This window comes from Dissoconium aciculare, assembly GCF_010015565.1.
Source record: "Dissoconium aciculare CBS 342.82 unplaced genomic scaffold K489scaffold_21, whole genome shotgun sequence".
Classification (NCBI taxonomy): domain Eukaryota; kingdom Fungi; phylum Ascomycota; class Dothideomycetes; order Mycosphaerellales; family Dissoconiaceae; genus Dissoconium; species Dissoconium aciculare.
The window spans coordinates 52,994-64,709 of record NW_022984971.1 but is presented as its reverse complement, the minus strand read 5'-3'; the positions used below and the strand labels follow the sequence as shown (position 1 = coordinate 64,709).

General features: G+C 54.2%; 3 protein-coding genes across 3 annotated transcripts; 1 reads left to right on the top strand and 2 right to left on the bottom strand.

Moving 5' to 3' along the window:
- Positions 1-122: 122 nt before the first annotated feature.
- K489DRAFT_385125 (tricalbin) lies at positions 123-5,477 on the bottom strand. Its single transcript, XM_033606020.1, has 2 exons — positions 2,144-5,477; positions 123-2,090 (listed from the first exon to the last, which is right to left on the bottom strand). Exons 1-2 carry the CDS (start codon positions 5,055-5,057, stop codon positions 520-522), a joined length of 4,485 nt encoding a protein of 1,494 aa, XP_033455202.1. The 5' UTR covers positions 5,058-5,477; the 3' UTR covers positions 123-519.
- A 1,419-nt stretch (positions 5,478-6,896) lies between these two features.
- Positions 6,897-8,030, bottom strand: K489DRAFT_328047 (uncharacterized protein; the record flags this gene model as incomplete). The annotated part of the gene is made up of 1 exon (XM_033602030.1): positions 6,897-8,030. The coding sequence occupies one exon, from the start codon at positions 8,028-8,030 to the stop codon at positions 6,897-6,899; it is 1,134 nt and encodes a 377-aa protein (XP_033455201.1).
- Positions 8,031-8,585: 555 nt separating this feature from the next.
- On the top strand, positions 8,586-11,392 carry K489DRAFT_328143 (glycosyltransferase family 1 protein; the record flags this gene model as incomplete). Its single annotated transcript, XM_033602036.1, has 6 exons — positions 8,586-9,226; positions 9,277-9,399; positions 9,463-10,344; positions 10,400-10,824; positions 10,877-11,016; positions 11,066-11,392. The coding sequence occupies 6 exons, from the start codon at positions 8,586-8,588 to the stop codon at positions 11,390-11,392; spliced, it is 2,538 nt and encodes an 845-aa protein (XP_033455200.1).
- Between the last annotated feature and the right edge of the window lie 324 nt (positions 11,393-11,716).

Sequence of the window (11,716 nt, the reverse complement as noted above, 5' to 3'; positions counted from 1 at the left end):
TCCCTCTCCCCGTCGTCTTCGCGAATTCGGCGGAGGTCGGTCGACGTGGCATTCTATATAGATCATCAACCCGGGTTATCACCCAAACCAACAACGACTCGGCACCGTAGGGATCAGCATACTGAATAAACTTTGAAAATAGATGAATCGAAAACAAATTGATTGATTAGAAAGTAGGGTCTCGGCGACCCTCTCAGGTATCACAAACGCATCGCATCGCATCGCATCACATCCCATCCAAATCCTCACTTCCCGGACCAAGAGCCCGCACACAGCGCTCGCTACGCCCAACCGCCCACATCCAAGTCAAGAAGGCGGGGAGAGGCTCCGCGAGCTCGGATTCGCGCTCGCCTCGCGACCGTCGACCGTATGTAGGTTGAGCGTACTCACGCTCCCGCGCCGAAGGCCGGTGACCGAACCTCGCAACACCTCCCTCCCGTGCTCATACACCTTCCTGGCTGTATCTCCGGGATTCCGGAGTCTCCTCTTCACGGTCGTTGTTGTCCCGCCGCGTCGCTGCTAGCCTGAGGGAGTCACCGAGCGTTCCCGTCGGTTCATGAAGCGGCCGAGGCTGCGGTGCTTCATGCTCGCTGCGGGACTGCTGGGGGCGGAGCGCTCGCTGGGCTGGAAGGCGGTTTTGAGCGAGACGACGCCGGGGCCGACGTTGATTTCTTGCTCACCACCGAAGGACTGGTCGTTGATGAAGAAGGGCGCTTCGCCGAGGTCTTCGGATCCGCCGAAGGTTTTGTGGTTTCGCACGGCGATCTTGAATTGCTGGGCGGCGCTGCAGCTCGTCTCCTTGGACTCCTCTTTGTATTGGGCTTCGCCGGTCTTGGTCTTGACGGCTTTGGTCTTGAGGATCTCTTTGCTTCCTTGTGAGATGACGACTTCGAGCTTCTGTTCCTTGGCTTCGAATCCCGCGAGGCTGAGGACGGAGATGGATGCGGTGCCATGGTCGGCCCCGGGCGCTATCGAAGCACCGCCGGCGCTCGGTTGGCGTTGATGAGGAGTCCGTGGCGGGGCGACGTCGCCAACCTCGATCGAAGGGATGACACTGCCATTAGTAGTGCTCGGCCGACCAGCGAGTGATTCCGTTTCCATGTGGGTATCGTGAGCTTCCGCCACTCCACCCTCGTTGTCGCTGCTGGCATCGCTCGACGATCGCTTCTTAAATCCGCGACTGACGAAGGTTGCCACTTTGCCCACTCCACTGCCGACGCCACCCGCGACTTTACCGACGCCCTTGACCGGTGCTCCGATGATCTTCCCAGGCACGGCGAAAGTGCCTGAAAAGGTCGATGTGCCTTGTCGTGACCGCACGACGTAATCGGGCTTGAAGAGTAGCTTCAGACGGACCGCACCACTCTTGCCATCGAGATTGAGAACCACTTCTTTCGCTTGGAAGGGCTCAAGGATATCAAGATTGATGGCAGCTGAGCCGAGGAAATCGGCTTTATCGCCAAAATCCCAATCGTACACATTGCAAATGAACTTTGCTGCCGTACGACTAGTGACTGGCACCTCGAAGAATTCATTCCATGCCGGGTTAAGGGTTTTCTTCTGAGTCTTAGTCTTGTAGACGTCCTTCTCGTTCAGCACGAATCGACAATATGGATCAGAGAAACCATTTCGGTCAGCAGACGGCAGGTCAGCGGCATCCAAAACCTCGACGCGGAGATTGCCGGAGTTGTTGATCGATTCGCTCGGGTCGAGTTGCATCTTGATCGGCAGATACTTCATCGATATCCTGATCTTACTCTCTTGGCCATGCTCATCCTTAAGAGCGATCCAATGCGAATTGTACAGACAACGCTTCAATGCATCCAGAGTCGGGATGGTGATGCGGGCCTTGTGACTTTCCTCGGACTTTTCGCCTTTGCGATCGACTTCGGTGACCAGGCGCAGCGTGATCTTGGAGAGGTCCAATTCTCGCACCATGACATCGCCGGTCTCGTTGAAGTTGTGGGTTTTGCCACGAGTCCTAGCGCTTGAGTAGGCGGGAAAGCGCATGTCATCCATGAGGATTTCAAGGTGACTACCAGAATGCGCCAACTCTGCTTCATGGATCGTGAATACCAGGAGACCGGTTTCTGTGGAACGTTAGCATGGTCATAGCATTGCCGAAATGGATTTCGATACATACCATGGTGGACAAGATCATCGACAGTCAGTCTCAGCTTAGGAGCAATCAGCGGAATTCCAACTTCATCGGTCTCAGTCTGCTCTTTCTCGCCCTTGTTAAGAGCTTTCTGCATCTCTGCTTCCTCAGGAGACAGAATTGAGTTCGTTGTACGGATACTACTGATCGTGCCGGCTGTAAGACTCCGGACGTGACGCGGGGGCCCGAGAGTGAGGGACGTGCCGCTCGTCGCGGTAGTTGGGGTCGGTGGAGCGATGATGGAGGAAGCTCGTGACACATCAGCACTGCTAGTCTTGGTCTTTTCACGCTCCTCTTCATCGGGGTCGACAGTCGGGATCGTGGGATAAAAGGCGACAGTGAAGTTGATTGTGCCCTTTGGCGGACTGTGACCCACTCGCAGCTGAGCGGAGATGACCTGGTTCTTGCTATCCTGTACCAGGTACTCACCGCCGTCACCTTGACGCACATAGTCGGAGGCCAGGATTTCCAATTGGCCCAATGTTCGGTCAGCCTGCGTGTTCTCCTCGTCCATGACCTCTACGACAAGACGCTCACGCGCCGTGTGGACCGGTACGTAAAAGACCTCGTCCCAGACAGGGTTGAGATTGTTCTGCCAGGTGACGGTTCTGCCCTTTGTAACTCCAGAGAGAAGTACCCGAGCGTAGGGATCAGATTTGCCAATTTTGTCGAGGTTCTTCAGGTCTGTGGCGGACTTGAAGTGGAAGCGCATAACACCAATGGGGGTCACGTAACCGCTCCCGGCCATGGCACCCTTGAGAGCGACGGGTTTCCACTGAAGCATCATCTTCACTCGTCCGGTCTTGGCTCCTGCAAGATTGTACCATTCAGTGCCTTTGGAGGTCAAATCCAACATGTCGTCAAGCTTAATCTGGTAAGTACCGATGACCGGATCGTGCGCAATCTCTCGGTTATCCTTGATGACGAGGCCCAGTCGAGCTTTCTTGCGATCAGTGATTAGGAGCTCCTTCGTTGCGTCCTCCCAGATTGGGTTGTTGGTACGGTCCAGCTTCTTTGAAGTGGCTACCTCCTTTCCATTAAGCAAGAGCACGGCGTAGGGGCTGAGTTGACCAATCATCGATTTGGTACCGTCTAGATCCTTAGCTTGCTCGACGGTGAACTTGGCGATACCGGTCAAGCTCTCCGGCGGAGGCTCCACAGTTCCGTCAGCCAAAGTTTGACCCTCGAGAACCGGGAAGAAACGGATGTCTGCTTGCACTATGCCGCGCGGCCTTCCACTCGCGATGACTTCCAATTGCTCATTCTCGAATTCATTTTGCGATGTGAGCCGTTCAAGATCGAAAGTAGCAACTCCCAGGGACTTGTCCTTGCGAATTTCGTTGTAATCCATGACTTGAATGGTGAGGGGTTCTCTGAGACTGGTGAGAATAACGTTGATAGTCTCGCTCCATCGTGGATTGGCATTTTGGTGCACTGTCTTCGTTCTACCGAGAGCGACGCGATTGTTGATCGAAACTTGCGCGTATGGATCGGGCGTGCCAGAGAACTTGTCCGGATTCTTCAAGCCTTGTGCGCCATGGAATACCACCTGCAGCACACCGATAGCTTGATCCACAGGGTTGCCAGCGAGCATTTTTGCGATCTCGATCGGGAACACGTTGGGATCGTACATCATCGGCGCAAGAACGGAGTGTATTGTTTCTTGGATGAATCTTTCTAAACCAGGCACAAAATTGATATCGAAGCCGAGCATGTCGCCACCGATTGGCTTGCAGACGTAATCGAATGTAGGACGTCCGAGGAAAGAAATGTCAATGCGGTCGATGTGTGGGAATGGGAGCATGAGCTTCATCTTGACGCGCATGAGCCCAGTACAAGCCATGTCCTCGACAATGATATCAAGACCCTTCGAAATCATAGCTTTACCAAGTCTGACCTCCAGGACAACCTTCGGATTGACCTTGTTCTTGACCTGCCGGGCGGTCATGTCTGCGGTGTCATTTGGTGTGAAGCTGAACTTCCAATCCATGATCACAATGTCGTCTTCAGCTCTCGGGTAAGTCTTGACGTGTTCGAGGCGAGGAGGCTTGGTGCCAAGAGTGAAGTGCTTCATGCGCATGCTGTCCAAAAACGCCGGTGTGGAGGTGCTGAGGACTTGGTCAACGGAGGCCACGATGGTTTTGCAAAGAATCGGCGCATAGATCGGCCAGAATTTGACGAGGAAGCTGTTCATCCATTCGAGCGACTCGACGTCAGTCTCCAACTTCGCTTTGGCGAGCTCCCGTGTGATGTCGTCGCGGAAGTTGCGCCTGACACGACGAATCGATGTCCTGTAGAATGTCGAGCACGCTGCCATGATTAAGAAGACCCAGCCAAGTCCACCGCCGAGGACTGCCACCGTCCAGGACGACAAACATGCGAAGATGATGATCCCTGCATTGTGGTACCAGTCCCCGAAGAACTTTTCGCTGACTTTGCTCTCGAGAAAAGTCTGGTGATCCAGCATATTGGCCTCCGGCTCTGCCTCTGGATGGCCAAACCTCGGTGCCCAGCCCACATTGGCATATTCAGCGTCCTGCTCTTTCTTCGCCTCGGATGGTGAGATTTCCGTAGGTGATGTGACGAGGGCCCCGGATCTGCTAGGAGTTGGCAAATCGTATCCTGCATCGGGACCATCGTCCTGGTCGGTGACGAGCGCAACCGGTTGCTTCTTGAGGTGCGGCGCATCTACGATCGCCGTTGATTTGATCTGGGCAGCCTTCTCCTCGGGACTGGCGTAGGGATCGAAACTGAAGGCTGCAGCTCCGCCTGCGCGAGCCTCATCATGCATGACCTTCTCGGCATCTTCGGCGGTGACGGAGCTGTTGGGGTCTTGCGCGGCTTCTACAGCGCCCTGCGACTTGAGCTCATGGACGCGTCCAGCGAGGCCGTGCAACATTTTTGCAGATGGGACTACCTCTCAGGCGGCGATGTGGCCAGGGTGCCAATGGGCGCGAGTCGGTGGTCTGCTATGCGGATTTGGTGCAGCTCTCGCGCAAGCTTAAACTTCCCCAGCGATCGAGGGCGGATGACGTTTGCTAAACAGGCCACGGCTTGTGACCGTACAGAACGATTCCGAAGTAGGCTCCCTTGAACGGGCGAAGTGGAATTATAGGGAATTAAAAAGAATGTGAAGAGCGAGAAAATGAGGATGCCAGGAAGGTGGCAGGGCCGTGAGAATGTGCATCTGCATGTGCATGTGCATGTAGTGAGTGGGTAAGTGGATGGGTGTGTAATATCTACCAAGGGAACAAAGAGCTAAGCCGACCACGTCGCAAACCAGGCGTTTATTACACCTAGGCAGTAATCAATACAGTACAAACCTTGGCCGAGAAGTGGTCGTGGGCGTAGTAGTACACATGCACGTACAGTCCGTCAGTACATAACATACCATACGGCACACAGGCATCTCCCGCAGGTCTCGATCGATGGGCGCAGGTGCCCGGGTGAATGTTCTCTCCAGCTCCTCCCAATGCGCAGGCGCTCGTTAGCTTAGCTTCACCACCTGGGCACGCACGCACCTGGGCAGCTTCGTCATCGGTGCACGCCCATTGGCCGTCCGCGCTGTCTTTGTGTGTACTGGACTGTACTTCTCGATTTACGCGAGCAATGCATTGTCCGTTTACAGCGACGCGACCTCAGCAGAAGACCTCTGCATTATCATTACTCGCATGCACAAGATCCCTCCGCTATTTGCAACGCGGGCGTGGATCGTGACCGGAATTCCTCTCCGATCGTGAGGGAATTAGTCTTCGCATGATGATAGGAGAACATGCGGCTGCTTGGGATGAAACGCGCGTCATTTTCACTCATTTGAGATTACGCGGTCTGGCCAGAGCTGTCGAACCCTAATAAATCATGCCGCTGGGCCCGGACTTTGTCGATCCAGCACCACATTGGCTTCGTGTGCTTTGGAGGCGCAGGTCATCAGCTGGATGCTGACTACTGTCTTGTCATACAATGTTGTGATGGAGGCTGTCGGGGATACTCTCTCTCATGTCACGGTTACAGTTCGACTGACCAGGGCTCGTTCAAGCCAGGGTTACGCCATGGAATGCAATGCTTGCGGGAGCGAGCTTGAACATCCCGCGTCCAGACCTTGCGTTTCTTTCCGCATGGTTATTATCGGCCTGAGGAGGATTAATTACTATTATTATTAAGATCGTCTCTACGTCTATTCATTATGTGCACTCTGTCCTCTGCCTGAGAAATAGCCGGATACTGTGAGACCTTCGGACGTCAGTGATAGAATGCATCTCTGATTGAGCCAGGGAAGCAGGCGGTCTGGCATGTGCATGCCAGCGCACAGCACCGTGGGATGCATTGGCAAAGGATCGCCCGGCAATCACCCAAGCAGCTGGCCATCTGCCCATACACTACCATCGCTCGGCTTTAATGCACAAGTTCTGGACCTGCCATGGTGAATTCGAAAAATGACGGTTCGGCAGTATGAAGTCCATGATGTCAAGTCTTCGGGATTGGCTTATCGAAACCAGTGGCACTCTGTCACGACTTGACTGTAGTTCACGGTCCATATTTCGGACGTGCCTGCGGGATCGGCTGACGAGCACAGGTCGCACCGCTCGCGAAGCGGGAACGCGCATGTTGAAGAGTAGATCGAAGTCGATCGAGATGATCGATCTCAGCATATAGAGGATTTCGAGACATGGTATATAATTTCCGCGCCGATCATATGCAGTCGTTGGCTATTGGAACCGTTGTCTCGTCATGGAGTCGATCAGCTCACGCCCTCCTCCTTGGTGATGATCAAGAGTGGTCCTTCGATCTTCTTCACTTTGCGGCCTTCCAAGTACGTGATGATGCCTGCAAACATGGCGACGCCACAGCCAAGGGCGATGAACGTGCCTGTGGCCCACGTGGGACGGTCGAAGCGCGAGTAGTGCCACATGAAAAACGAGAGCACCGCCTGTAGCAAAGAATTGAGAACCATCATCCACACGACAAAGTGTAACTTCCACATGCGGGTCGGCGGAGCATGGTTGCCCGTATAGGTCGGCGGTCGAATGTACGTCTTGTGATGCGGTCCCTTCTGGGCCTCGACATCAGGCGACTGTGCCGATTCCCATGCGATCGGTGGGCGGAACCAGGACTTGTTCTGCTCTGCAAGGTGCGCACGCGCGTCCGGACTGCGACGGTATCGGGCGCTCGCGAGGTAGTAGAGGTCGCGGAATCGCCATGGCGCCAGCCCGAAACCGGTGACGCAGAAAAGCGCATTGAGGATCTGGCTGTCAATCTCCAGCCAGACCTGTCGCGGCGCATAGGGATCATCCTTGCTCGGTTGCGCCATGGCGGGGGCCGCATTCAGCAAGAGGAAAAACAGCATCGCGCCCCAGGCGACAATGTTGAGGCCGTACAACGTAATGAGAAAACCCCAAGGCGTGATCACAAATTTGCCAAACATCGAAAGACCATGCTTCAAAGCGACCGCCAAAGATTCTCGCTTTCTCTTCTTCGCATCATGTAACGTGCTGGTCCCCCTTCTTTTAAGCCGACGCTCCGCTTGTGTGAGTTCATCGCGCGGTATCTTTTCATCCTCGGCCTTTGTTGTTTGAACTTCGTCTACGTCCTCTTCCTCCTCCTCCAAAGACCCGCCGGAAGGATCACGTACAAGCAGCTGCCCATCTGCCGTCTCTTGTACACGAATGCCTGTCCGCGTGCCGTCAAACTCGAGGTTCTGTCCTCCCGCTACTGGTTGGCGCAGCTCGTCCACATTGGGTGCGTTGGCCACTACAGCCGCAGTGGCCGCCCACATGCCATAGGGTGGATTGGCATTGAGGAGCGATGCCGACGCGGCTCGAGCGCGCCCGATCGCTGTCGTGGGCGGCTTGACATCCTCGTCGCGCGCAGCCATGATTGACAGAGCAGGGGAACCCGGTTGAGGACGGGAGGCGAGCGTTATGAACGTTCACTGACCATGCCGATAGCCTGGCCTGTATCGACAATGCGCACGTTGTGGCAGGAATCGCGAATATATATTCAGGTGAGCGAGGTGACAAGTCGCGTTCGGAACCGCACAGTCGGAAGTCCAAATCCTGGCACGTGCCAGGCACGTACCTTGTACAAGTCCACTGGACCGCTCGGGGGAGAATGCCCGCCGAGCGCCGGGGATCACCACCGCCATATCGGCGTTTAGGCGACACAATTGGCCCGACTCACCCGTACCGGCATTGTCATGAGACATCAGGCCGAGTTAGGACCGTCCTTGGTCCGTGAGCCGATCATTGATCAATAACAACTATCACTATCAGGTACCACGCGCTCATACGATGGCGGAGTCGGGTCAAGCTGCAATTGCATGTTCTCTACCAGGAGCTCGTTGGTACTGATCTTAGCACAAAAACCACGCGAAAGGCAGCCGAGTGCTCGAGACAGGCGCGTTTCTTGAACACGCAGCAGCCAATTCGCGATGGAACCTCAACAGCTATTCGGCGATGATGGTCGGGTCGAGTTGAATATTCCTGAGAAAAAGACCTTTCAAAAGGCCTGGTTCGAGCGTTACACAAGAAATGGTAAACACTGTCGTTCCAATCTCGACCATACCAAATTACGACAGGAAAAGAAACCCGAAGACCTGCCAGTCCCAAAACTCAACATCGCTATCCATATTGTCGGTTCTCGAGGAGACATCCAGCCTTTTATCCCGATCGCGCAACTACTCTCGCGTCCGCCGTACAATCATCGCGTTCGATTATGTACGCACCCGGTCTTTCGGAAATTTGTCGAAGACAATGGTATCGAATTCTTCTCCATCGGGGGCGATCCCGAATCCCTGATGGCGTACATGGTCAAGAACCCCGGACTCCTTCCTGGCAGGGAAAGCATCCGCGACGGCGACATCGGGAAGCGACGCAAAGAAATGGCAGAGATCATCGAAGGATGCTGGCGAAGTTGCATTGCTGCGGGCAACGGCAGTGAGAATATCGAACCCATCGATGTAGAGAGCGTCACGGAGCTGTTCCTAGCCGATGCCATAATCGCCAACCCACCAAGCTATGCGCACATTCACTGTGCCGAGAAGCTGGGAATTCCGCTGCACATTGTCTTCACGTAAGCATGTTTCCCTGCGTATATGAGTCGAGCTCACAATCTCGCCACAGAATGCCTTGGTCGGCATCACACGAATTCTCGCATCCCTTAGCATCGTTTGCAAAAAGTGACGCAAATGCGCGCACCCTCAACTTTCATTCTTTTGGCTTGATGGAGCTGCTCGCTTGGCAAGGGTAAGACTTGCTCCCGACAATGGTTTTGTGTGGTTGATGTATCAGCGCTGACATCATACTCAGTCTCGGCGATATCATTAACAATTTGCGAGTAGATACGCTGAAGTTGAGCGAAGTGAGCCCGCTATGGGGCCACATCTTGCTCAATCGCCTACAGGTACCGCATTCGTACTGCTGGTCACAGAGTCTCATACCGAAGCCTTCTGATTGGGCAGATCATCTGAGCGTGACAGGCTTCTCATTTCTAAAGCTTGCAATATCCTACATTCCTCCACGGGACTTGCTTGACTTCTTGAATGCCGGACCAGCCCCGATCTACATCGGATTTGGTTCTATCGTCGTCGCAGATCCAAAGGCTTTGACTGAACTGATACTGAAGGCTGTACAGAAGGCGGGTGTACGTGCGATAATCTCACGCGGTTGGGGCGGTGTAAGCGCAGAAGCAGTGCCTCCAAACGTCCACTTCATCGGTAATTGTCCCCACGATTGGTTGTTTGAACAAGTGAGCGTAGTCGTCCATCATGGTGGAGCAGGCACGACAGCTGCAGGAATCGCGGCAGGAAAGCCGACGGTTATCGTGCCGTTCTTTGGTGATCAGCCTTTCTGGGCCAATATGGTCTGGCGAGCCGGGGCCGGCCCTCAACCTGTACCCTTCAAACAGATGACAGCCGACACCTTGGCGCAGAGCATCCGTACGGCACAGCGACCGGACGTGCAGAACGCCGTGAATCAGATGCGCGCGAAGATAGCCGCCGAAGACGGTGCGCTTCAAACAGTGCTCAACTTTCATGACAAACTCGACATCGACCGCATGCGGTGCCAAGTGTGTCCAGATCAACTTGCCATCTGGGATGTGAAATTGCGTCGCAAGACGTATCAACTCAGCAATCGTGCCGTTGCGGTTCTGGTCCAGGAAAAAGTGATCAACGCAAGCCAATGCCGACTGTAAGATTGATGATCAACATCGATGCCCAGGAACTCAGCTGATCATCATCAATAGAGCTCACAACATTCGCTGGGATGTTGATGAAGGCGCCGAGTCGCTCTCGGTAGGCCTGATCGCTACCATTGGGTCTATCGGGCATGGCATCGTGAAAAGTACGCAAACGTACAGTCAGCGGCTAAAGGCGAAGCGTCACAAGTGCAGGGATCTCCCAGAAAGTATTGAGACAGAGAAGCCGAAGATATCTCGCAAAAGAAACATGGTGGACTCCGCAGCCTTGACTCGCAGTATCACGCTGGACCGCATTGATGATGAACTGGTGTACAAGATCGCGAACCGGATGGCAGCCAAGAGGTACTCTGTAAAGGCCTTCGAAAGTGAAGACGAGATCAGAGCACGGCGGACCCAGCGAAGTCGTGCTCTGGAGGTAGCTGCGGGTACGGCTGCGTTTGCAGGCGACCTGCTGAAAGTTGGTTTACGAGGTATGTCGCAGCAAAGCATCACTGGAAAGCTACGCTGACTCAGGAACATCAGCGCCCGTCACTTTCACAAACAACATGGCCAATGGATGTCACAACATGGTGGACTTCATCAACAGCGACTCAGTCCTTGAACACTACCGGCGGAGAAAAGAGATTCATGGCTTTCGATCCGGTCTGGCGGTTGGTGCTCAAGTATGATTGCATCTTTCACAGCTTTATTTCTAGAGCTGACATTGTATAGGGGTCGGCACTTGGATTGTACGATGCATTTGCGAGCTTCGTCCGCCTTCCGATCCGAGATGCTCGGAATCACGGGCCAAGAGGCGCCGCCCGTGGGGTCGGACGGGCTACCGTGACTCTACCTCTGAACTTGGGCGCTGCGCTGTTCAGCTTGCCCGGATACACCCTGAAAGGTCTTGAAAGAGACATTCACAAACGACGTCTATCTAAGCTCGAAGCGGATTTGCTCATTATACGAATTCGCCAGCTACTAGCGGAGTGGCCAGAGCTGTCTGCTGACAATAAGCAGGAGATCCTGCAAGCCTGGGAAAAGTTGACCTTATCTTAAGTCGACACAAATGGACAAAGTCCAAAGACTCATCCATAACTGCCAGTTCAGCACAGGAATGAATTCTTAATCCCGCGTCCTTGGCAGCGGAGCTTCTCCCGAATGCGCATACCACATCCTCTCATGCATTAAGCTGAACCCTATTATTATCAATCTATGGGTTTAGATGGCACTGATGAACTCTCTCAGTAGATGTCGTGACGAAAAAAGTCGTGGGCCATGATGTATCCGACTTCGAGTGCTAATCATTTGTTCGCACTGCGTGCTGGTTGCTTTCAAAACGTTCTGCTCCTAATTAGGCCTCCTGCCGTTCATTCCCTTTGT